The 23,192-nt window shown below is 43.1% G+C and overlaps 1 protein-coding gene across 2 annotated transcripts in view; it reads right to left on the bottom strand.

Annotated features, from left to right (window-relative positions):
• Positions 1–23,192, bottom strand: part of LOC135242738 (myotubularin-related protein 13-like) — a 97,149-nt gene that overhangs the window by 51,722 nt on the left and 22,235 nt on the right. For both annotated transcript variants that reach the window (XM_064313967.1, XM_064313966.1), the window contains exons 3-6: positions 11,084–11,221; positions 5,400–5,534; positions 3,655–3,765; positions 1,872–1,977 (exon numbers count right to left, since the gene is read on the bottom strand). In XM_064313967.1, coding sequence (XP_064170037.1) covers positions 1,872–1,977; positions 3,655–3,765; positions 5,400–5,534; positions 11,084–11,221 — 490 coding nt within the window. The remainder of the gene's footprint in view (positions 1–1,871; positions 1,978–3,654; positions 3,766–5,399; positions 5,535–11,083; positions 11,222–23,192) is intronic.

Genomic DNA, 23,192 nt, shown 5'->3' with positions numbered 1-23,192 from the left:
GAGGCATTTCAGCAAGGAAGCATTTCAACAAGAAGGCGTTTCAGTATGGAAGCATTTCAGTATGGAGATGTTTCAGTATGGAGTCTTTTAAGCATGGCTGTTTCAGCAGAGAGGCATTTCAGTCCAGAGGCATTTCAGAATGGATGCGTTCAGTATGGAGGTGCTTCAGGATGGAATAATTTAAGTTTGGAAACACTTCAATATGACAATGTTTTAGTATGGTGGCATTTCAGTATTTGGACAGAAGATTGTACACATGGAATGCGAGCGTATCATGCTTTCCATACTTTAAGTGGGTGAGCAGTGAATGCTTCTATGTGAGTTCCCTAGATGATTTTAATAATCTGTCAAGCAGAGGGATGGGTTTTGACATTGACTGAATCTGTAGATAAAAACACCCAGGACATATCCATCACTCCCACCAGATTATCATTTAATTCTATGATGCAATTCTGTACGGACGGCAATCTGTCTGTGAGAATGCTCAGCCAGTGTTGCATGTGTATAAAACCTCTTCTGTGCCACAGGGCTAAAAAGCACCAGGCAATAAGTGTGCGCCAACAGTTCAGAGACGGCCGAAAGAAAGCCCAGGGTCTCAGGGTAAACAGCAGAGTGGAATGTGTAGGGGCTGCAGAGGGAGAACACGTGTACAGTTAATTACCCTCTTACATCATCTGAGTAAAAGTACGTTATTTGATCTTAAATCCTGCAAAGTTTCTCTATACAGCTTAGGCCAAGTTTTAAATCAGACAATCACTTGCAGTGAGATTTGGCTTCGGAGTGATTTTTATATCACTATTACAGCTCTATGTCCATGCGCTTTGAGGCATCCATTTTCCTGCTCCTTTTGAAGTGAATAAATTAAAAGGACGTGGAAACTTAATACAAATTATGAATGATATGATTAAATAGTTTGCCAGTTCTTTTCCCGCTGACAGACTTAAAAAATGATTTGCCAAAGATACCTTGCACAAAATACTAAAATATTAATTAATTGAAATTCAATTAATTGAGATTAAATACAAATGACACAATTTCATAGTCTTTCATAATATTTTATAGAAAAATTTACAAATCCTATTTACAATAATTGTTTGGAATGATTTGAGATACTCACAATTAAAATTGTAATTGTAGATTACTTTACTACTTTACTAATTATCACAGTATGAATTGTGTTGCTTTGTGCAATAGACAACGAACAACATCAGGACACAGTCAAGAAGCCAAGACAATCTGCATCATATGATTTACCTGCAACTGTCCACAAATTCGAGTGGCAAAAAAAGTGATTTACAAATCTGTGAGCTGCACTTGTCCAGGATCATCACTAACCATGGGAAGCGTTTTTGTCTGAACTTCTCTTAGCTACTTACTCAAACAAACCTATGCAAGGATCCTAGCCACATATTTGCTGATGTTCTAGAATGAGCCCATTAAATGGTTCCACCTCCTGGATTAGCATGCTTGCTGCAAATGCAAATCAGCCGTGGAACGTGATGTTAGAGATGCAAACCTCAAAGCAATGATTCAGGTACAGCAGTAAGGGTGGGGTTACTGTGTAGCAGTACTAACAGGCGGGGTTACTGTGTAGCAGCGCTAATGGTTGGGGTTACTGTGTAGCAGTGCTAATGGGTGGGGTTACTCTGTAGCAGTACTAGTGGGTGGGGTTACTGTGTATTAGCGCTAATGGTTGGGGTTACTGTGTAATAGCGCTAATGGGTGGGGTTACTGTGTAGCACTGCTAATGGGTGGGGTTACTGTGTAATAGCGCTAATGGTTGGGGTTACTGTGTAGCACAGGTAATGCCTGGGGATACTGTACAGCACCGCTGATGGTTGGGTATACTGTGTAAAAGCATTAGCACCTACCAAGCTGCTGAAAGAGCAGAGCTACACTCTTCCCTGTGACGGGCAGATTGTTGTTCAGAGGGGTCTGGATCAGCTGCCGGTCTCCAGCTCCCAAAGAAAACAGCTTCTGGAAGAGTAAAAGAGAATGGCCAGGTCACAGTACTGTCCCACAGAGTGACAGGCCCCAGCCAGAGACCCAAAATGTGGTCTGTCCTTCACTCTGTGGAATTAGTCAGGATGTCATCATCACTTGAGGACCATAGATTCAATAATGTAATTTCACAGACATCAGAACACACACTTGCTGGACTAAGTGTGTTTTCTGATGTCTATGAAATTACATTATTTTTAATAATTATTATTATTATACGTTTCTCTACATTTAAGTGAAGGGCACTGAAAGGCTTGATCACCACACAGGGGCTGTACAATCAAATTAATAGTGCATACCAAAATATGACCATCTACTTTAATGCAAAAGAGAATGCAACTGAAAATAGGAGCATAAGGATGGCCTTATCTGGGGAAATGTCACCAAATGAATTACATACACTCCAGAGGGCTTTGAACGAACTGGACCGTAGGACTGCGGGACTGAAGTGGCTTTTGAAGTTGGCCCTTTGACTTAGGCCACCCTGAAAGGCACTTGGGATGTTGACATAACTTAAATATCCCAGCATGCAGTGCAAAACAAAGCTGGCATCAGATGGAATTATTTTAACCTTCACACTGAGTGGGGTCCTTCAGACAGGGCACACCACGGCTCCTTGTTATTCTGGGAAGTACAAAGTGCAGTTTGTGAAAATTCAGTCTGCATGCAAGAAAACACAAACAGCAAGAGTTGCCCATTTCAGACACACTCCATATATTGATGCAGACTGTGGTACTGTGCTGGACCAGAGATCTACTGATTGATGGACAGATAAAAGAATAATGGGGGGTGAGATGAAGAAAACCCTAATTTTTGTAGTTTTATATTTCACATTCCCTTTGATCAGCACATTATGCTTAGTATGGCTGGAACAAATGCTGGAACAGTGAAATTGGGCAATTCTACAGTAAATTACACAATAGTCAAAGTTTTGATTTTCTCTGATGGAATTATTGTACGGGCTTTCAAGGATGTAAAAATGTTCTCATTTTTATAAGCGAAAAGTATGGAAAAATTCTGGGCAAAAACAAGCAAATTTCAGAAAACAGACACTTTGTTGCATTTTTTTTCATAGATTCTCATCTCCCAGTTGGGAAAATATCAGTGTGGATACTCTTTGATGATGTCTCCACTAATCTTTAGACTACACTGCATTCTGGTGAAAAACAGTGCTATAGTGACCACTATATCCTCATCATGTCCTGTATCTTAACTTCAACCCAGTCTTTTAAATAATATCACTTGGCTTCAGCAGGGAAACAAATGTTCCATCATACGTACATATATGTTGAATTTATACACAGAGAGAGAAATGACTAAACAGTTATTACAAAAGAAAAAAATGAGACCAGTGAAACATTTCCTGTCAAGACTAGACTCAAGACTATAGTTTTGTGCTATAGAGCGGTTTTGATGGTAATGTATGGCAATTCTGGAAAACATAGAAGGAGAGGAGCGATGTCATTGTGCTGATTTATGGGTGCCCGGCGTGTCCTGTTTTTGGAGTAACAAATCCAAGTGTCAAATTAACCCCAGGTGACCCTGGCGCAGGGCTGGCGTGGAATTCCATCGGTCTCTGGTGGGCAGCCGGACAGGGAGCCCCCTCACAGACCCCCGGTATTTTAGGAATTGTTTGTTTTAATGCTGCCTCACCTGGGACCCCCCAGCCAGTGGCACCAGGCACGTGAAGAGGCTGGCCACCAGACCCTCCAGCGGGAAACTCAGACTGTCAATGTAGACGGTGTAGATCAGGCCCAGGCAGCCCTGAGAGACACACAGCAGACAGATCTGTCACACTATGATAAAAACTGAAGAACACACACACTACTACCATACGAACACTAACAATACACACCATGATACATACTACAGAACACACACTACTACCATACAAACACTAACAATACACACCATGATACAATCTACAGAACACACACTACCATACAAACACTAACAATACACACCATGATACAATCTACAGAACACACACTACCATACGAACACTAACAATACACAGCACATATACACATCACACACACATACTGCACACCAAACACACCCATCACCCACTACTACCACATAACTCCAGCCGAACATACACACCATCTCACACACACCACTACCATATATCGCACACCCATCGCACAACATGACTCCTGCAGAAGGAACACTCATCAAGCACACCATTCACAGACACTAGAACCACACCATCGAAAACGATGGCATATGCCCCCATACAATGCAAGGATGATATATGCACACACACACACACACACACACCACACATGTTCACTGCATACAGATAAAAGCTTCACAACCTTCCATACATTTAAGGCAAATATATTATCGATTACATGATTACATAATTAAGCAGATGAATTGCATTACTTTTGGGAGCCAAGGAAAGGCTACAGCTAGACAGAGCATCTATAAATCACTGTGGAAACCCTACTAAAATAAACCCAAAAACAAAACCTGCTAAAATTACTCTGGCCTTTATCACTGGTGAAAGGAGGAACATGGTTAGGAGTTTAATGACAGGTCTTTTGGGACTCTATTGAAGAAATCTGAAAAGCACGTGGCAACTCCATGTGCATAACCTCATAAATCTGGAAAAGAAGACTTAAAACACTCTACTGCCAAACACAAAGAAGGAGAATCTGAATGGATCTTTTGAGGTGTTATATTGCAATAGTTAAACTTTGGTTCCCATTAACGCTGTTAATGTATATCTGTCCATGAGAGCTTTGCTCTACTATTCTCCATGATTAACCAAGCTGTGAGCTACGCAGCCCAGCAAATCTCACACTGCTCCTGCTAAGTTCCTTCAGAGATGCAGAAATGTTATAATGGATCAATCAGTCCATGCCAACAGTATCATACTGAGCTGATACAGGAAAGTGACTCTTCCTATTCGGAAGATAAGGTCTGGTTATCTGGAGGATTTATGACCCAAGAACTACATTTTCCAGGATGCCAATCACAGCATTTCTATACTACAGTGAAAGAGTCCAAGAATTGCAGTCCTAACCCACCAAACAAATGCAGGTGGGTTATCTAAGTACAATGCAATAAATGAACAAAGAATAATAGTGTCAGGGGAGCAATATATTCAATGAAAAAAAAGGTCAGTAAGCTACCTCTTGCATAGTTGGACACTATTTAGAAATAAAGAGCAAGAACTAATCATTTACGAAGCATTTATCACTGCAGCACATTCTAATGTGTTACCATTCACTGTAGTCACATATTCAATCAGAACAAGTCATACAGAATAGTCACATATTCAATCTGAATCAGTCACAAAGTACAGTCACATATTCAATCTGAATCAGTCACAAAGTTCTATGAAATGGTTCACGGTTCAATCAAATTTTTTCAATCAAGTTTTTTGATACCCGGAAGATTTCTGGGAAATCCAGCCGCGACACCAGAACAAGACTTTTGGGAGTGAAAACTTCAGCTGGCTGAATTAATCCACTCTCTTCTTCATCCTCCTCTTCCTCTCCATCCATCTCCACACTCTTTGATCCCTGAAAGACAGAAGCATTGGTCCAGGAAACAGCAGTGTAATATTACTATTATTAATATTAATATTATTATTACTATTATTATTATTAAAGTGATATTTTTGAAGGGAGAATAGCTTTGTGAGAGTATAAGACATTTTACATCAGGAAACAAAAGACACCAGTAAAATTCTTGTATAATCTTATATATTAATATATACAATATATATTTCTGAGAATTTAATAAGAAACCAGAATTTTAACAGCCCACAACAGAGTTGCTAAAAAACAGTTACAATTAGGCCTACAAACCCATTTAAAACTACGGAAAGTAAGCTGAACAAAAACAGTAAGTGACATCACCACAGCAGCTTGATTTCATTCAGCAGAAACTCTAATCATCCAAAAGTCAACAGTATTAAATAATCCATACAGGATTATTTATGAATTGGACAGTTATTTAGTTATTTAGGAATGGGATATTTATGAATTTATTTAGTCAGAAGTAGGACATTTTAAGAGGTCTTGAGATGAACATTGGAAAATTCCAGCTGCTGTTATCCCACTGGTGGAAATTTAAACCTACTCATGGTACTTCTTTTGCAAACACTAATGAAATGTGGAACTACTAGCAAAACATCTAGAAACGATGCATTCAGCAGAGTTCAGACCTCCGCCAAGGCACAAAATGGGGAAAATCAATGTCTACAGCAAATTTCATGGCAATCCAGCCATTACTTTTTAACATATGCTGATCACAAATTGAAAGTTTGGTCTCACGACGGCACTAGAGGAAAGGCCAGGAGTTACCATAATCAATAGGATTCTTCCTCATATCAACATGAATGTGCACAGAAAATCTCATGGCAATCTGGCCAATAGTTTTCGGGATATGTCTATCATGGACAGCCGGACAAACAGATAGACGGATGGATAGATGTCACTACATAACCTCCTAGGCGGAGGTAAAAACAGGAAATAAAGGCAAGGCGTTTGGTGCAGTGCATAGGGGGGCAGAATGTCAACCCATATAAGGGACCCCCTTGAGGCTGGGGGTTTGATCCCCCCATGACGACACCTTCTGTGCTATGATCCCTACTCTGTGCTGCTTTCACTCCAATTCCCCCCTGCTGAATAAAATAAAAAAATATGAAAGAAGGGCAGGCTGTATCTTCGTTCCTTTTTTTAAATAAAAATAATTTATTTTCTCTTTTTCTTTATACAGATCTCAGTTTGGCACAGTTTCGCTCATCGCAGAATAAACCATTAGTTTCTTGGTCTCGCATGAGAAAGACATCAAAAGGAATTCTGGAAATGTCCATAATGACGTTAAGCCAGCATGTTCACGTCCCCCCTCCGTGAGGCTGCGCCCCCTCCTGCCTTGTTCATACTCGCTTTGCATCTTTACATCATACAGTATGTTGGGAAATCCAAGAGATGCCATGCTGGGACGCACAGAGTTCAAATAAAAAACCTCTGCAGAAATCCCCCTTTGTGGAGGCATCAAAGAGCCCTACCACGGGTGCAGCAGAACCCCCTCTCTGCGCCGTCATTAGGCAGGCACAGATTTATGAGGGTAATTAGGGATATCATATTCAAAATTCTGGAGGGGAGTCTTATCAGATGCCCTGAGTTCAGAAAACATCATCTTGACAACAAAATAAACAAGCACATGGCCATCTGAAACAAGTCTCGCAAACGTGGGAAACATTTTCCATTTCAACTGGACTCTTCCCATCAGAAAATGAAGGGCAGATAAATAAGTAGGAATGGGGTTAATTTCTGACCATTTCCCAGAAGAGCCCTGCCAGTGGGGGAAGTATACGCATAAATCATAGATATCTCCTGTAAATCACTCCTTAATCATGTGTAATTCAGAAGAATTCAAGTGATCAGATCCAGCTATGCAGATTACTGCTGACCGTGACTGCTTTCACTTTTAAAGAAAGAAAACCACAACAAAAGCCACAACAAAGGGGAAGCGAAGGGGAGTGATGCCCAGCGTTGTGACGTGATGTGATGGCGCCTTCATTCTCCTCGATTATGTCTGAAAATATACTGTCTTACATGAGGAAAGCATTGAGACAGGAGACAACACATGTAACAGTGCCCAGGGAAGCGTCACTGCAATTATCAAGTTTCACTTGAGCACATGAAACCTTCTGGAAGTGTTCTGGAAAATTCTTAAGAGCTTCCACATTCTGCGTTGCATTGGTACATACGCACTTTCACAGCGAGTAAGCATTTTATTTTTGCAATTCTGGTACACATTCTAAAATGGATAAGTTATTCTTTAAAACCCATAGAGAGATTTATTATTTCACCTTCAACTAACTGTTTCCTTTAAACAGTGATTGTTATACAGTATTTCCATTCTATTCTATTTATTATTATGCATAATCACTATGGGTAACTGGAATGTGACATATTACTAGAGGCAATACTGTAGGTAGGGGGGAAAAATCAAGACAGATTACAAATTATGTGTGGCGCCAGTCTATGAGCAGAATGTGAAAAGTGTTGCCATATTAAATTCCAGAAGTGAACCTCATTTCTTTTGTTAAGTGGTCAGAGAGTGATCTCTGGCTGGTTGGGGATGTTATTGTAACCTCAAGGCTGACCTTTGACACCAGTCAAGTGTGTAGAGCTGAATGTTTCAAAACGTTAATTCATGTTTAGCAAAACACATTTTTAAATTTTTTCTTATTATTGAATTTCCTGCAAAACTGTGTCAGAGATTGAATTCTAACAAAAATAGACCAGCTGGTCCCCTCAGAAGTCTGTGCTTGCTGTGACAAGATTATAATAGAACATAACGGCTAACCAAATTTTACAGAGGGGCGAAGAGCAGGGATAGGAAGACAGAGGAAGTAGCCAACAGCACTGAGACTCTGACACACGGAGACCAGCAGCACTGACACTCTGAGACACTTAAACCAGCAGCACTGAGACTCTGAGACACTTAAACCAGCAGCACTGAGACTCTGAGACATGGAGACCAGCAGCACTGAGACTCGGAGACACTGAAACCAGCAGCACTGAGACTCTGAGACAGTGAGTCCAGCAGCACTGAGACCAGCAGCACTGACACCTAAACCAGCAGCACTAAGACTCTGAGACACTGAAACCAGCAGCACTGATACTCTGAGTCCAGCAGCACTGAGACACTAAGACCAGCAGCACTGAGACACTGAGAACAGCAGCATGGAGACACTGAGACTAGGAGCATTGAGAGACTGAGACTTTGAGACACAGAGACCAGCACCACTGAAATAGATGGGACAGGGCTGGTGCTGCAGATGCTACCAGACACCATGGTAACGCATCAGAGCATCTGCTGCTCTGTTTGTTCAAATCCAGGGGCCCTCTGCCACATGAGTACAGCTCAGCAGCCTAGCGACATGGCTGTGCGGTGACTGGCATCCTAAATGAGCTTCGGAAAACACAGCCACCATTAGTTTGCGTTCCATTAAGAAGGATGTTTAATGTCACTGGTGAGTTTCAGATGCTCTCAAACCATAAAGTACTGTAAACTTGTTTACATTCCAGGGTTAACTGAAAACAGCCCTGTTATCACGCTGCTGGGGGGACTGTGACTCACCACAATGAAATGCATTGTGTCATTAAATACATCTTACTGCCAGAAACCACACAACTATTCTAAATAATGGGACCTGTCGCTGGTGGAAGAGTACCCAGTAATATTCCACAAAATCTAAGGGGAACAAAGGGCAGAGCACAATAAGCACTTCTTATGAGTCACACTGGAGTTTCAGAAATTCTTAAGATATTCACATGTATTTAGGCTCCTGAGTGTCTGACTGCATACAGTAAAATGCTGACTATGAGCACAGGCTGGGCCGTGAGGTCACAGGTTTGAGTCTGGGATATTCCGTTGAACCGAAGACTAGAGCAGGGGGCTCTGCTTTGCCTTGCCAGGGGTAGAGACCCTCAGATTACTGCTGCCTGAGCTCCACCCAGGCACAGGCGTCCACATGCGGTCAGAGAGTCACCCCCCCCCCACCCCATCCCTGCAGTACACTGCATGGCCTGTAGGGGAAGTGCGCTGCAGAAGTGTGGGAGGCTCAGCTGCAGGGCTACTAGCCTGTCACTACAGCAGCATAACGGACAACTGCAATTCAGAAAAGTAAAATGTTTCAAATTTCAAAATTATAAAATTGGCCTAAGGAGCTGAGATGATCTGTAAAGGGTGTGTGTATGTGTGTGTATGTGTTTGCGTGTCCCTGGGCATCCGTTTAACCATCACATTCTAAACAAACGCTTTTGTTCTCAAAATGCACAAAAATACTGATAAAACATTTCAGCCGAGCCTGTTTGTGCAGCCAGCATGCTGGAGCAACTAAATATTTGTCCACAAGGACAATCTTGTTTCTAACCACAAAGTGCTCCAAAAGCATTCCAAGCTCTGATCTGGAATGCTGTTAACTTCATGCTTAAGGTGGGAACACTTAGCGCACGTGGCACACTTAACATAAAAACAAAAAATAGTTCCAAAAACAAAAAAGTAACGAACAAAAACAGGAATGAAAACAAAACAGAACACTCACATAAGGAAGGGCTTAAAAAAAGTTGTAATAAATGAGGCAAATGAAATCAAAGAGTTCTTCTGGAATTAATTATTAATTTATAAAGAGATTTCAGAGAGCACAGAAAAGGACGTGCTCTCCTCCGAAGCATGCAGTGCCCAAGCGCCACTTATCACACTACATTGGAGGAAGACACTTTACGTGCAGCTCAACAAGGGGACCTGCGGGTGCTCCATCCACCAGCTGGGGTCGCTAGTGAACAATGATGATGCATTGAACCCTGCCTAGTGAACCCTCCATAACCCTCGACAAAGCAACCAGCAATTACATGGCGCCCTGTGGGGTTACCAGCCACAGCGGGCACAGGCATGCCCGGTATTCGATCCCAGACCACGGGGCTCATCCATGTGGCAGAATGAGAAGGACGCTTTGACCGGATGAGGTACCCAGCATCCCCATGGAATTTCTTCACCCGTTAAGATCCCATTGAGAACTTTTTGTAAGAACATCAGTGATCAGGGTGCGTACCTGCAGGCTGATTTTTGGAGGGGTGCGTACCTGCAGGCTGATTTTTGGAAGGGTGCGTACCTGCAGGTTGATTTTTGGAGGGGTGCGTACCTGCAGGCTGATTTTTGGAGGGGTGCGTACCTGCAGGCTGATTTTTGGAAGGGTGCGTACCTGCAGGTTGATTTTTGGAGGGGTGCGTACCTGCAGGCTGATTTTTGGAGGGGTGCATACCTGCAGGCTGATTTTTGGAAGGGAGCGTACCTGCAGGTAGATTTTTGGAAGGGAGCGTACCTGCAGGCTGATTTTTGGAAGGGAGCATACCTGCAGGCTGATTTTTGGAAGGGAGCATACCTGCAGGCTGATTTTTGGAAGGGAGCGTACCTGCAGGCTGATTTTTGGAAGGGAGCGTACCTGCAGGCTGATTTTGAAGGAGCTACTGCAGGATTTTGGGGTGCATACCTGCAGGCTGATTTTTGGAAGGGAGCGTACCTGCAGGCTGATTTTTGGAAGGGAGCGTACCTGCAGGTTGATCTCTGCTTCATAAAAGGTGAGGCAGGAGCAGTAGTGGCGGTCAGAGTCGATGTCGGTCAGCACCACGGTGAAGAAGGAGGGCTGCTTCCTCTCTCGAGATAGCTTCCACCCTCCAGGCTGGCAGAACTGCAAAGAGACACACATTACAGCCAGACACACACACTACAGTCAGAGACAGACATTACAGTCAGAGACGCACACTGCAGTGACACACTGCAGTCAGAGACACTGCAATCAGGAACACCAAATCCAATGCAACTGAGCAAAAGACTGAATGATGCAACCATTTCAATGACATTTCGCTGGTGTACCCCGCCTCTAAAGTGCTGCTATTGGTGGAAGAACTTCTGTTCATGGTCAAGTGATATTATGAACATGGACGAAGAGAGGCTAATACATGAAATAGAGAAGGGTCTCTATGATGTCTCTAGTAATTTATATAAGGATCTAAACACCAAAGAAACTTGAAATTATTTGGTCTATGTCACCAAATAAGTGAGTACTGTTCTCAGAACTGATCAGACAACAACAATCATTTCGCTGGCCATTCACTGAAACACGGCATGTCTGGAATCAATGTTACCCTTACCTTAATGTACCCTTGACAGCTCCAAGACTAAAGAGGTCACAGGTCACCCATGCCACTAACATTACAGACTGCTTATCCTTCTAGCTTCACAGATCATTCACATGAAAGTCCATTCACTCTTCATCCTCCAGTCAGCCAGGGTAAAGTCTCTTACATAACTCTGAAGGCACTGTCTGGCTATATATGACCACTCAGTAGGGCATGAGTCATGAGTTCAGAGGAAGAGAACTGTAGTTTAAGAACAGAACAGGACATGTTAAGCCAAATAAGAAAACCATGAGTCTCCACAGATGGTTTGCTGTTCTTAATCAGAAATAGTTGCCCACATCCACAGTAAGAAATTTGCTTGAAGGGCTTTTGGGAACACAGGTTTTAAGTGTGGTTACACAACACAAACCCACTAATATAGTGTGGAAAAACTGTTTAAAAAATAGGCCAGAAAGCATGCTGTTTGAGTCCAATCAGCCTTCATTTTGGTTCCCAGATATAGTCATCCATGTTGGACAGGCCCATGTAGGGATATTCATATTCTCTCTCTCTCACAACCCCATGCACACACACACACGCACTCGCACACGAACACATACATGCACGCACACACACACACACACACAGAGGATCGCTGTGAGGAGTCCGTCGGTTTGATATTAGGTTGCAGTCAAGTGACAACGGAATGCCCGGCAGCTCTAGCATTTGTGCTGTCAGGGTAACAGAGCCTAGGCCCACATTGCAGCCCCACCACACTGCCACCCGGTAGTCATGTGATGCAGGGTGCTAAGTACACCATCCAGCCTGCATTAACTTAGATGCTCCCCACTGGAATGAAATAGGGAACTGTGCTGTCACCTGAGGGCTCTGTATTTGTGTGCACACAATGGGATGTATGCCATGAACAGAATGCTCCAATGCATAGAAAGAGGGGCAGGTGCAATGGTCCAGTGCAGATAGAGGAGGGGGTTGGGGCATCAGAGAACATCACCTAGGCCATGCTCTGAGGCACACAGAGCAGAATTATGCTATTGTGCTGCTAAAATGTACATTACAAATGTGTGGGCAATGCATACATATTGACAAGGAATACACAACACTGCCCAACGAGGAGAGCGGCGAATGACTGCTCAATCAGAAGGCAAATGTAAGCAAAAGTATGGAAAACACGAGGGAGGTGCCTACAGCTGCACTGCTGAGCTCAGTCTCCCTGAGCACTGATTACAGCACTGCTCAGCTTAGGCCCACCTCAACATCTTCTACACCACTGAGGGCCTTGTGTTCAGCAGGCATCTCTTCGTCTTGGTTGGCTTTAAACAAACAGGGCTGGGACACTGCAGCTTCTTCATGCTGCAGTTCAAACGCAGACAGCAGGACTTGAAGAAAGCCACGTGTCACATGCCCAGCTGTGGCATGCCATTTACACAGAATTAATGAGTTTATAAGAACAAAAACATCAAAGACCCCCCCCAAAAAATAAGACGTCAAAGCCGTTGCATAACCCTGATCTGTAATTGTTATCTTGAAATTCATATAAATCAGTTCTGTAAGTTTAACGATGTTGCTGATTGGCCCAGATGTTTCCCTCGTGGTTTCCTCTTGGCATCATTTCACACACATTATAATGCAGTGTGTAGTAGTGGCTGATGAGGCAGGGGGCAGAAACAGGAAAGGGGAGGAGCATGGGCAAGTTCAGCACCCTCCTTCCTGAAATGACAATTAGCTGTGCCCCAGCATAGAGCATAGAGCCGGCTAGCGAATCACAGGCTGAACAGTGCAGGCTAGTGAATCACAAACTGGACAAGGAAAGCAGCATATCCCCAAATGATCTCTATCGCTGTCTCCATCTCCAACTTCTGTCTTCCAGGAAAGCCAGACAATGAGTTTAAAGAAAGGGGGTGGGGGTCCGAGGCCCCCCGTGGGTAGCTGTCGGGGGGAAAGTTTATCAGGGTGAAAGGTAACAGGGCCGAGGGGCAGCCCACAGGTGCGGAGCACCGTCCTGAGGCTCTATTCTCAGAACAGGAGGAAACGGGGCACTTCCTCACCGCGTCTCACTGATCAGCATAAACACACATACAGCATGTCCCTGAGCAGGACCACAGACATCTAAAACTCACCTTCATCCCCATCCTAAAGTCACATTCACCCCCATCCTAAACTCACCTGCACGCCCATCCGAAGCTCACCTGCACCCTCATCCGAAACTCACCTGCAACCCCATCCTAAGCTCACCTGCACCCTCATCCGAAACTCACCTGCAACCCCATCCTAAGCTCACCTGCACCCCCATCCTAAACTCACCACCACCCCCATCCTAAACTCACCTGCACCCCCATCCTAAGCTCACCAACACCACTCCTCACGTCTCACTATCACCTCACCCACATCCTAATTTCACCTGACCCCATCTAAACTCACCTGCACCCCATCCTAAACTCACCTGCACCCCATCCAATCTCACCTGCACCCCCATCCTAAACTCACCTGCACCCCATCCTAAACTCACCTAGCACCCCCATCCAAACTCACCTGCACCCCCATCCTAAACTCACCTGCACCCCATCCTAACTCACTCACCCCCATCCTAATTTCACCTGCACCCCCATCCTAATTTCACCTGTACCCCCATCCTAAACTCACCTGCACCCCCATCCTAAACTGACCTGCACCGCCATCCTAATCTCACCTGCACCCCCATCCTAAACCACCTGCACCCCACCCTAAATCTCACCTGCACCCCCATCCTAATCTCACCTGCACCCCATCTTAATCCACCTGCACCCCCATCCTAACTCACCTGCACCCCCATCCTAAACCACCTGCACCCCCATCCTAAACTACCTGCACCCCATCCTAACCCACCTGCACCCCCATCCTAAACTCACCTGCACCCCCATACCATCTTGTTTTACATTATAGCACAAATGCAAACTGCAAACTAGTTTCACAACACATTTCTCCAGTATAACAACATATTTCAACTTGCCTACTTTATTAGGCAAATAGCATAAGTGCAGAATTGCCATGATTTTGTGCAACACATATTGGCCATTTATATTCTATACAGTGAAATACTCAATGTAATACCTTCTATGCCTTCCTTCAAATGAAATTCCGGCATGGTACTGTACATCAATAATTTACCAATACTATAGCAGAGGCTATTTGTATCTGGAAAGTTCTTCCTCCCACACAGCTTTAATCTATTCTGAGCTTTTAGCCTGAGGGCATTAAAAAAAAAACACTGCAAATTCACCACTTTTGTCCAAACCACTATAATTCTGTACTCTGTGATACAGCACAGTCAAAAACAAAATCAATACTTCAACCATCACCAAACACATCAACAACACAGAACCCACAAATGCCCATTCTGCTCCAAGTCACAGTGACATACCTACAAGCTCACCAACTCCAACTCTGACATCACAAATCTAATTCCAATGAGTTCTCCAATCAACCCACGCATGCATTTCCATAGAAAGTGTTGACCTGTAGCTTTACTATGGCCAGGATATGGGCTTGGTCATGTAATGTGTGGAACAGGAAACCTTCATTTATTGTTTATTTTCAGGAACAGACTTTAGACACAATCAGCGCTGTATTATTCCACATCTAAACCGTGCGTGATACATATCAGGAAAACATTATTTTTTTTAAATAATAAAAAAGGGGGGGATAATCTCATGACAAAGACATCTGGAGAAGTTTCAACAACCCTATTTGGTTGCATTTTAAGGTGAAAAACATGTTCGGAAGTTTTTTCTTTTGTTCTCCCAAAATCCCTTTATTCAGGAAAGGATGTTGGGATTACATGTTGGGCACACTCAAATGTGCTGTTTTTCACAGAATTCCACTACTCTGAAAAGGATTCACATTTGCAACTACTAACTACCGTAAAACTGGAGTTCAAATAAAATCCTGTGTTCAAAGGAATTAAACTCTGATAAGTTAAACAGCAGACTGACAGGATGGTTGCGGTTACACAACAATCAATAAATTTGGAGGCACGCGCTAACAAGTTAACATGCTAAAGACATACATAGATTTAATCATGCAATAAGCGTAAATAAGACTGATTAAATGACTATATATCATATAACATGTATTTGCATTTTCAGCATATGCAAGCTTAGCATTAAAGTAATGCTGCTTCAGGACATTAAACTTCCCCTTGCCAGTAGCTGTACACTATTGTTCTTTTCTAAAATTACACCTCACATTTAAAGGTCTCCTCAATATCATATCATATGTATACCGGTCTATTTTCAGAGAGGAAGCCGCTGAATGCTGATTGAGCAATAGGTTCTTCATAACCAGACAAGAGCAGAGATCCCCACAAAAGTACAGTAAATACAACTTTTAAAAATAAAAATAACCAAATATTTCAACCGAAATTCAAATTAAAATATAGATTTAAAAATGCAAGTCTTTGTTTACTAGAAGGAAAGGTTGTGCTTTTTATCAGGTGAAAAAAGTCAAATGCCTCATGTGGAGTTAAACCTTCAAGCAATCAAAGTTCAAGTGAGGTTCCTGGCACCCCCTAGTGGCCACAGTGATAATGGTCTGCAGGCAGGTGCTTCCACTGGGGAACAGGATGCTGAGGAACTGCACAATTTCCTTGATTACAAACCCGCACGACCTTCATCTGGCTGCTTTTACCTGAAGAAACAAAGCACCTCAATGATTAATAAAATAAAAGCGGGCGAAGAATGGGCTGATTAACCTGGCTGGAAGGAAATGCTGAATTGAATCCCTGTTTGGCTGAAGGAGCGAAAGGACTTAGAGTTTGAAACACCAGTCAGCCGCTCCAAAACAAACAAGAAGCCCCAGTTTCTGACGTTGAAATCCGGACGTGAATGACCCATTGAGTAAGTGACGCTTGTCTGTTGGTGGAATTATCCACTCTCCAGACAATGGGCCTGCAGGAGGGGCATTTCCATTGGAATGTTTCCTTCAGGCCCACCGCTGCATGCTGAATGAAAAAGCCTGCTCGTTTGGTCAGCCAGGCTGTACGTGTCACGGGCAGAACTGCAAACAATCGCAACACCAACATTCCAGTGTCAGTGGAATAAACCACACACTGTCGGGCGCACCTATGATTTCAGTTACACTGGGATTCCGTTGGCGAGGTCTCAGGTAACGCGACCCCATGTGTACTGCCATTAATAAGCCACCAGACTCCAGACTCAAGACGTCCCCATTCACCCAAAGCAATTTGTAAGAAACAACAGGCCTTCCCCACCTCAGTGTGCACACTCCAGCAAACCCAGACATGGTGCAGTAAAAGCAAACCGCATCAGACTGGAGAAAGACTCAGATCTTTGCATAAAGCAGATAACCCATTTAAACACAGGGTACACATCCACACAAAACCATATATGCGCCTGTATTAACAGAAAACTGATGCAAATTGATAAAATTGCACTATAAATGTATAACTTAAATGTTTACATTTTTTATTTAATGTTTTGGTGACATTGTTAAATAACCTAGTTACAACTATATCAGGGAGATCAGGTAGGCTACATATTCCGTAATTGCATTTAAAAAATTGAGTGGGCACTTCTTATATTTCAAACTGGAAATCCATCAGGGATGAAAAGTTGCCTTTTGTCTGAGCTTCATGGAAATTAATGTCATTTGGAGCATGTTACTGAGTGAACATTCATTTTTTCGGCCTTGATTAAACACTGAGAACACAACAAATCTCTCAGGTCACCAGTTCAGATCTGGAGGCGAGACGATATGTACTTCCCCAAACTGTCAAACTCATTAGGTACAAAGGCGGGTGTGAAAATCAGCTTTAAACCAGAACTCACCGCCTGCTCCAGTGCACAGTCATACAAAGGGCTAACAGTGGGTACAGCCATAAAGACGGCGAATGACTAACACTGTAAACTGCACAATCTAATGGAGCAGTTTGAGGGCAACAGTTCAGTCACTATGACTCTCATCCTGTATCTCCGTCCCTCCGTCAACGTGCTCGATCCTCGTCCCAAAGGCCTTGTTTTGAATCCTTGAATCTGGCACATGGCCTATGATGAGTCATTTTTCCTTTTGTAGCTGTGACCTACACACCCAAAATATGAAAATAAAAAATATCAGGAAATAACAGGGTGCTGAAGTTCTGAGCGCCCGCTCTCTGTTTGCGGTTTTGTCTGTTCCGGCTCTCTCCCTCTCTGACTGGCCGGCTAGATCACTGCCTAGAGAGCTAAAGAAAGCTTTGCGCTTGGGTATAAAACCTCACTATGCTGAGTATGGGCTGGAACCTTTCATTTCAAACGTTTCACTTCACTGGAGCCCAAGGGCAGGCAGGAATATAGGCGCTAATGACCACCAGCTGCTACTTCATCAGGATTCATTATGGTCATTATGTCTGTCAATAGGAGTTTATGAACACATTGATTCCTAGAATAACAGAATAGCTCCCCTGCTACAGTTAGAGGCCAGTTCTGCTGCTGGAGATCACTGGAGAGAATCTTGCTTGCCCTTTTCCCCTCTCTTACATATAGGCAGAGCTTCCATATGGAGGTCAGTTCCACATAAAGTCTTCTCTTTTCTTGGACAACATGAGGAGATTAAGCAGGAACCCTCCGGCTAACATCTTCCCTCTGCGTCTTAGTTTATCATCGGAATGACAGATTCAAACTTACAAATCGAAGGCTGGACAACAGCAGGAACCTGCTGAGCTCTAAAAGAAGCTCTGTCCAGACGGGATCCCTGCGCAGACTCTGATAAGATGCACACAGAGTACATCTTTTGCTCTTCTGTCCCCCCACAAGCCTTTCTCAAGAGGCCTGATGGTTTGAACCAGGTCACTGTATACTGCGCATTAATAAGGCCGATGAGGCTGGAGATGGCCTGCATCAATTTAGGATGCTTTGCATTCTTCTGCTAGTGCTCTGGTTTGTGGGGGGTTGGGGTCATTAACCTGATATTAATCAACAGAATAGAGCTTTCACCCTGACAGAGTAGGAAACACAGCCTCCGCAACACTCCGGAACTCAACGCTGCACAGCAACATTCACAGCCTCACACTTACACTGGGACTCAACACTCCACATTTAGAGCCTCAGGAGGAACACAAACCCCTCCATAACCCCACCCAAGAGGCACACTGTATGTAGCTTCTGGGGAAGTAGCACAAGAATGCTTTTCTGTGCTACCATATCTTCTTTTAGCTTAAATCCTGTTGCGAGGTCATATGAGGCGAGAGGCACGTAATTGGCTGTGGCGTCACTCTGGGAGGGAAGGTTTCAGTCGGTGGAACTTTCAGTGTGTCCCAGTCACACACCAGCCGTTCCTCTGGTCTGTATGTACAGGCAATGCGTGAAGTGCACATGCTTGAGCTCTGGCACAGGGATAAGTGTGTGTGGCAGGTAGGAGAGCATGCTTGCCCACACACAAGAACACAAATACACAGTGCTATGACGGCTGGTTGGGTAAAATGGCAGAGGGGCAACGGACTTAAAACTGAGAAGCAAGACGATATTAACACACTGGGTTCACCCGCTAGAGAGCTTGACATTGCTTTACCATTCAGCCAATGGGTCACACGCCACAACTATGTAAAAAAAAAAATAATAATACAGCACATGTCCTTTGTACAGAAGATTCATGCTTGTCTCAGGACACTGGGGGAGGGTCTGTCTGGACCTGCAGCCATCAGCACCCAGATGACCTGACTGTGACAGGCAGGCCAGGCGCTTGCAGCCCGGCTGAGGGGCTGTGACCTCACTCAGACGTGTTGATTACTCACACAGGGACCTTCCTGCCAGACATGCAAAGGCATAACCATAATGTGAATACATTCTGCCTGACTTGAAAGGCATCTCAGTGGCTGGAATGTGCTCCTTTGTTTTAGATTCTGTCTCCATTTACAAACATCCCAGGGCAGACGTGCGGGGAGACATGTCAGCCCTGGTCAGCACGCGCAACGAGACTCCCCCGGCACTTCTGTCCGTTACTCAGCTTCCTGTCCCCAGAGCACGAGTACCCATTAACACTCTGAAACTCGTGCTGATGTACATGCCCCGCCCACAATCACATTCACTCTTCTTTCCATGGACAGCTCTGCACCTTGTTACCAATCTTCTAAATAACTCTCCATCCATTCCGGAAGCACGGCCCACATTCCACATTACAATAGGGACTTGGGGGGAGGGGGTGGTGTTTGAAAAAGTCAGAGTGCCAGACAGGAGAAGTGACACAAAAGTTAACCATTTGCTGGTTGAGGTCAAATTCCTTCATCGTAGGAAATGGGGCCCCAGAAGACTTAAATCTTTAAAAAAAACTTAAATCTTCACAGGAAATTCTGCTATGATTAGTGAGGGAATGATTAGTATTAGTGAGGGAAAAAAAGTTTGTTACATCAATCTGTTTAAAACAAATAACTTGCAAAGTGTGAATCGCAGTTTGCATGTGCAGACCTTGGTCTAAACATGGCTTTTACACGGGTCTCACATAGTCTGCCAATGCACCGCAAACAACTTGCATATGCCAAGAACAAAAAAAGCAAAATAACAGCAGCAAAACAACCAACATGGTTCTGCTTCCTTAAAACAAAATGTTCTGTTATCCTGTGTGTTACTGTGGAGCCCAAAGACAGACAGATGTGGAGGGAATCTTCTCAACCAAACATTCTCTCAATAATACAGATCCAAGGCAATTATTTGGCTCAACTGCCAAGTTCACATGCTCAAGTCACTCAAACCTAATTTGCAAACTGATGATTTCCTTATGGAAACCTTTTTGAGGTAAGAAGACATTGAGAGCATTTTTCTCAGGAGAACACATTGACACATTGTTTTTGTACAACTGGGGAATGAGATTATCAGAAAACATAGCGTGTGCAAACCAAAAAATTGAAATATAGCATGTTCACACTGAAAATTCCATAAGTAAAAAAATTGTTATTTGGTCCAAATACAATTCCTGTCCAAGTATTTTAGTATTGTTCCATTTATCATCCTTTAAACGAACATTATTTTATTGAGAACAGTATTCATGAGCTGCATTCCTGGTTTTAAAGTTACAAAGCTGTTTCTTTTTTGATAATACCCATTTTACTTTTTATAATAAAATGGATTAAAAATCATGTTCATATAATTGCAGTCTTAATTTATTCTGTTAATGAACTGACACAGACAGCAAATATTTGGGGACAGTGTGTGTGTGTGTGGGGGGGGGGGTACAAGCTTCTCATATTTCAGAATGAGTTCGTGCAGCTTTTGTAGCTTTGCCTTTATACCTGGCCAAATACCTGAGCAGCACTGAACAAGACAGCTCACAGTCCATACACTGAACACAACTGCAAAAAGTCCACACACTGAACACAACTGCGCAAAGTCCACACACTGAACACAACTGTGCAAAGTCAATACATTGAACTCAGCTGTGTCCACACACTGAACACAACTGCGCAAAGTTCACACACTGAACACAACAGCCTGAAGTCCACCCACTACATCACAGTGTAGAAACCCTTAATCATAAAGCCCACAGCCACCATGTAAAGCCTTGTGCAATCTGATGATAATTTAAACCAGTTGTAGTATTTTGCCCCATTTTTAAGCCAAGTCTGGCCAAAATATCATAGTATGTTTTATTTATTTAATTTTTTACAGCAGTAACCATATGGCTTTAAGTTATCATCAAAAACTTTTCAGCTGTACCATTTGTATGGACATTCACTTGGTATGAATGGATGTTTTAATTTTGCTTACGTCTATAGTCTAACAAGAGAGCCAAGAAGATTTTTACTGAGGTCCCAGGGCAGGAAGTTCAAGAAGCACAGACCTGCATGTACAGGGTTTAAGTTGGGAACAGTAGCCTGTCCTTGAGAGACATGAGTCCCTGACAACAATGTTCTGCATTTTGGAGAAGAGCCAATCAAATACTGTACTCTGAGAAAAGGGCAAATGAAATGCTGAGCTCCTGTAGGTTTGCACATTTAGCCAATCCTCTGTGACACTGAAACCCTGCACCCAGTTTCAAACAATGGAATTCAATCAGTTCTGCACCACAATCCAAAATCCTTCCAAGGTCCTCAGCCCATTAATGTCATCACGGCCTTTAAAAACAGCTCATTCACTCACAGTGAATGATGCAGATGATTTAGCCCATGCTGAATGCACTATCGTGGGGCAGCATTACACTGCACTACTGCACAGGAAACTAAATTATGTATTTTGGACCTCGTTAGAAAGTAAAACAGAATATTTTCCCATAAAAAACTTGACTTAACTTTGAAATAAGCTACAGCTTAATTCAGTTAAAACATCCCCATCACAATTTGACAAGCCCAGAATCACCCAAATTAAGTCTTCTAACTGTATTTGTGAAAGAAAAAAAAGCACCTGTCTAAATTTGAAGTCACAGTTAAAGACACACTTTGAATGAATACAGGCCACTGTGTGACAATGTCATTTACAGAACAGCTGTCTCACCACAGCACTGGGGAAACAACCACAGACAGAATGCACATCCACAGACAGAATATGCACCTTATAAGATCAGAGACAGCATGAAAATCCTATACATCCACAGACAGAATGCACATCCACAGACAGAATATGCACCTTATAAGATCAGAGACAGAATGAAAATCCTATACATCCACAGATAGAATGCAGATCCTGTAAGATCACAGACAGAATGAAAATTCTATACATCCAGACAGAATGCAGATCCTGTAAGATCACAGACAGAATGCACATCCTACATGACCACAGAGAGAATAAACATTCTACTGACCATAGACAGAATGCACATCCAATACATCCACAAATAAAATTCAGAATGCAGTCTGTGTACTCATCTATAGTGTATGCAGGTTCCATCTCTTCTGGCAACTGTCCGTACACATTTTATCTTTGTGCCTTGAAAAGCTGAGACTTTTTTCACAGATCATCTACGTGAGAATGCACGCTGGTGTTCTCAGTGCGCAGTGGTGTTCCCTATGCACGGTGGTGTTCTTAGTATACAACGGCATTTTCACTTTTTCACTTATGGGAGTTAATGTTCAGTTGCCATTCTCTCTAGGCATGGCTTGTGGAAGCTTGTTGCAAATTAAAGAGCCTGTTTAGAGACTGGTCAATGAACATCAAAGAAGTTCAGAAAATTTGATTTTCATTTATGTGCCACGAGTTTGTTTCCAGTGCGTTTGACATTAAGGTCATAAATTCACATGATGAAGGAAGCCATGGCACAGGGAAGCAGTGGAGTCCAAAACAAACACAAATAAGATCTGTACATATGGTGAATATCCGTCGCCACGTACTGCATTTATTCAGACAAACTGGTCCCATTTTTCTCAAATTCTCAAGACAAGAAAAAAATCATTATGTGGGAGGACATGTCTTCAGTCATTGAGTCTTTTATCTCGGGACTTGAGATATATCCTAATATTTTTCTTTAGCATTATCAGAAGCCATTCCAAGAATTTTTGATGTTGGAGCAGTGGGAATGATGAGTTGCTTTTCCGGAGTGTTCCGTTTTACAGAGTCAGCATGCATG

Source organism: Anguilla rostrata, chromosome 16, assembly GCF_018555375.3.
Source record: "Anguilla rostrata isolate EN2019 chromosome 16, ASM1855537v3, whole genome shotgun sequence".
Taxonomy (NCBI): domain Eukaryota; kingdom Metazoa; phylum Chordata; class Actinopteri; order Anguilliformes; family Anguillidae; genus Anguilla; species Anguilla rostrata.
Note: the sequence above shows the minus strand (reverse complement) of the source record. Positions and strands in the feature narration are given on the sequence as shown.